General features: G+C 36.5%; 1 gene segment (V, D, J or C); it reads left to right on the top strand.

Annotated features, from left to right (window-relative positions):
- Positions 1-2,358: 2,358 nt before the first annotated feature.
- On the top strand, positions 2,359-3,507 carry LOC101789103 (immunoglobulin kappa variable 4-1-like). The segment is given in 2 exon segments: positions 2,359-2,407; positions 2,606-3,507. Coding segments are annotated over 2 exon segments (444 nt in total).
- Positions 3,508-4,294: the final 787 nt, after the last annotated feature.

Here is a 4,294-nt window from a genome sequence, read left to right as displayed (position 1 = left end):
CATAGTTTCAACCTCTGACTTTCTCCTAGGCCTCTTTCCAAAATGCTCACTGTGGGAAAGTGCACTGGATCAGGCTGCTTTCATTCCAGCCTTCTTGCTTCCCATGCTGAGAGGAGATAATCTTGTGCTTTTTATAGTTTGTAAGTGTGTAATATTTTTATGATCACCCAAGAAGTGTAACATATCCAATGTGTACTGTGGTCAGTATCATTTCATGGTATGTTGGAAAACAAGAAACTATATATTCTTTTTCTCTTATTAGAAGAAAAAGTTTATGATTAATTTTATTTTATCAGGGCTGGGGATTTAGCTCAGCAGCATAAGTGCCTGCATTGCAAGCAGGCAGTCGTGAGTTCGATCCCCGGTACTGAGGAAAAAGGAAAGGAAAAAGATTATAAAAAATTATTTTATGTGGCCATATAGTTTCTACACAATGAGAATCTTAGGAACAAGTATTGATGAGTTGATTGCATAAGAACACTCATGTTATAGTAATTTACAGGTGGAAAATTCTGCTTTGTCTAAAGAGAGGTAAGTATGTTTACATATCTGATTTTCCTAGATATTTAAAAACCTCTTCTCATCTGCTCAAATAAGTTTGAGCTCCTCAAACAGAAACAAAGCCAAATTATGAATTTAAGCATAGAAATGAAGGATATGGCTGCTCATTAGGAGTGAATGTACACCGTTTGTCAGGTTTTTAATTGTCTTATCCTTGGAAATTAGGAACTTTCTCAATCCACATTCTATCTCTCACTCTTATGATGGTATCAATCTAACATAATTTTTGAGCTGGATTACAAGAATTTATTTTAATAATGTCTCCTCTATGAAAAATTGCCAATATCATTTAGAGAAAATATAAACAGAATGAGATTGGGAAAGTGAAAACCTCAAAACATATTTAATGTTAAGTATTAAGTATTCCTGGTTTGATCTTAAAAGTACAAGACAAATTAAATAATTTATATTTGGTATGAGTTGCACGGAGATTCCAGATATCTCCAGTAGACAAATCTGGTTTTAACCTTTAAAAATACTTTTTTTATTTTTAATTTTTATTTGTGGAAGGATCAAACTCTTGGCCTTGCACTTGCCAGCCTGGTGCTTATGCCACTGAGCTAAATCCACAGCCTCTGGATTCAATTTGGTAGCTTCTTATGTTTTGAATATAATAATAGGCTTATACTTTATTCTCAATTGATACTTTTCTATTTTTTTAAAAAAATGTTATCATGATTGCCAAACTAATAACAAAAAGAGCTCTTTGCTGTACAATTTTTTCCATTTATACTCCATTTACCCTTTTATCCTTATGCTTTTATCCATTTATACTCCATTTATCCATTTATCCTTATGCTTTGAGAAGTCATGAGTCTCTAGTTACCATAAAAAGTTATTTGTAAAAACATTTTTAGGGAATTAGGATGTTCATGTCTTCCTCCATGGAGGTTTTAACTTGATACCTGGTAATGAGAAATGTTATTTTAAATTAATTGGAGAACTGTGGATTTGTATGTTCTCCAAACCAGTTTGTTTTTGGAGAAAAATACCTTTGGCAGGGTTGCTCTGAAGCCATTATTTCCCAATTAAATTTTACCTTTTCTTCTCTCTCCACTTTTTAATTTACTTGAATTCCATGTTTTAGTTCTCAGTAGTTGTGGAAAGAAAAGTCATCTGTGTGTCCTTGATTCACACTTATCTGCACTCTTCCTGGCACCAGCTTAAATTAGGACCTCCTGTAGCTCCGCAGAGGGTGAATTCTGTGTCCCTCACCTGGCTCTGTGGCTCATGCACAGAGAGACCCTGGAGCTCAGGCATGTCCTGTGTTTCTCAACCTCAGGATTAATGTGGCTTGTTAAACAGACATTGTGATGGTCATCAAAAATATAAACTTGTTTAGAAGTAGTCATTTTCTTTTTTCCATTCCTTTTATTCTCCCCTCATTTCATCTCTCTTTTTTATTTTTTATAATCTTTTCTTGCATATTTTATTGTGTAACTCAGTGTGTTGATGTGAAGCAGCCAGCCTATTATATTACTGTAATATACATAATCTGTTTATGTTTGTGACTAAAGTTTTAGGACATCTAGTGGTAATTTTAGGAGTTTGAAAATGATCTCAGAGTTTCTAAATTAACTGTTGTGTTTTTGTTGTCACCTAAGTACATTTTCTATGAAGGTATTTTTGGCTGTTGATTTAATCAATTAGTTTCATAACTCATTGCCCATGCAATTTGCTTTCCTATTTAACAATAAATTTTCATAAGCTCCTCCAGGGTGAGCCCAACTTCTCATACTTAAAAGCAAGGCCTTTGCAAGGAGATCTGAGCTCCATCAAGGAGTTAGAAGCAGCAAGATGAGGTCAAACATCCAGGTCTTCAAATATCTGTTGCTCTGGGTCTCTGGTGCGAAGTTGGACACTTTGAAAATCATTTAGAGTCATATCTTTGTAGAATTAAATTTGTAATTTTAAAATGCAATGAGAGGTAATATGACTCAAGAATAAACTGACAATAGCACTAGTGTCAACATTAGAATGGATATATTTCAACATTTATTAAAGTGTGTATGTGTCTACAATCACTGTGCATTTCTGATTGCAGATGTCTGCAGTGACATTGTTATGACCCAGTCTACAGCCTCCCTGACAGGGCCAGCTAGAGAGAGCACCACCATCTACTGCAAGTTCAGCCAGAGTCTTCTATACAGTGTTGTTGATGAGAACCTGTTATCATGGTACCAGCAAAAACCAGGAGAACCTCCCAGACTACACATCTACTGGGCATCAAGCAAGGAATCTGGTGTCCCAGACAGGTTCAGTGGCAGTGGGCCTGGCATGGATTTCACTCTCACCATTACCAGCATTCAAGGTGAAGATGTGGTGGATTATTACTGTCTGTGGACTTTTAGTACTCCTCCCACAGTGTTTCAGCCTGGAACACAAACTTCCTCTCACTGTCTCCCCATCTGCTTTCTCCCTACAAGGCCCAGGGCTTGAACACTTCCTTTTGCTGTCTGCTAGACTGTGTTCCCCTGATACAAGAGGAAGTCTGCAGGGCTGAACAGAACATAAAGGAGCTCACTGTTTGCTAGATATTTTGCTATAGGAAAATCCAGCCAAAATATTTGTATTGATGTTTTATTGTTTTATGATAGTTTAGAAACTCACATCTATAAAATGTGGAATTCATCAATTTATAGTTGCATAAGATAAAATCCAACACCAGATTCAAAAGCTGAAATTAACATATTGTCAGCTTCCCATTTGTACATTGTAGGACAGAATCTGTCTCTTCCCTTTCCTGTATCTTGAGTTTTTTTCCTTCCTTGACTTGTGGCCTTTTCCCTCATCACCAGAACAAGCAGTATTTCATTTTCTAATGCTTGTTCCACTGTGACCTTTCTCTCTGAATATCCCTTTCTGCTTTTCAAACGTAAATTAGGAAATGTGTGCATACCTCTAATGATGAACATAATTTTGCATTTATTAGCACACTCCCTTCAGTCTTCACAGCTTGTATTAATTAATAAAATTCTATGTTTATTATAAAAAATTTGTGCCTGTTTGAAAACAAGTTGTTACCTAATCCCCTTAATGTGTTCACTTTACATAGGAATTGAGCATTTAGGTTGGCCCCCAGAGATACAAGAGGGTGCAAGTGTCATACAGCAGTTATAATGTTTTGAGATTCTTGAAGCATCTTCAGGATCTATCCGTAAATGTGATTTTTTTGTTTGTTTGATTTTGTGAGACATGGTCTCACAATGTACTCCAGGCTGGTTTCACTTTTCTATGTAGCCCAGACGGGCCACAAACTTACTGTGATCCTCCTGCCTCAGTCTTCTGAGTGTTGCAAATGCCAACTGAAACAGTTATTTCCTAAGTGTCTTGGTCTAGTGATGTCAGCAACAGAAGCACAGATGCACTGAGTGTGATCATGAAGGACACAGGATATTGTGTCAAGAAAAATAAAGAGGCTTCCTACCAAGAACTTAATATCTTCTGAGAATACATATGAATTTGAGCACTAGAAATAGCCAAAACCCATTAAAGGAAACATGAACATGTGTCAGCTGGAAAACCTGAATCCTTCACCCACATGCAGGCATATGTGTAGTTCAGATCTTTTGGGATGAGAGAAGCCTGAGCAAAAAGAGCTTCTGGGAACCTGGGAAGTGTCAGGGTGCTGGACCTGTCCTTTAATCAAAATATGGGGTAAATACATAGCTGTACATTTCAGAAAACATCTTATGGATATACACAGAATGAGTAGATTGAAGCCTATGTAACT

This window comes from Cavia porcellus, unplaced genomic scaffold, assembly GCF_034190915.1.
Source record: "Cavia porcellus strain 051 isolate PalLab524CR breed Dunkin Hartley unplaced genomic scaffold, mCavPor4.1 scaffold_18, whole genome shotgun sequence".
NCBI classification, from domain to species: domain Eukaryota; kingdom Metazoa; phylum Chordata; class Mammalia; order Rodentia; family Caviidae; genus Cavia; species Cavia porcellus.
This window is presented reverse-complemented; position numbering and strand designations above follow the sequence as displayed.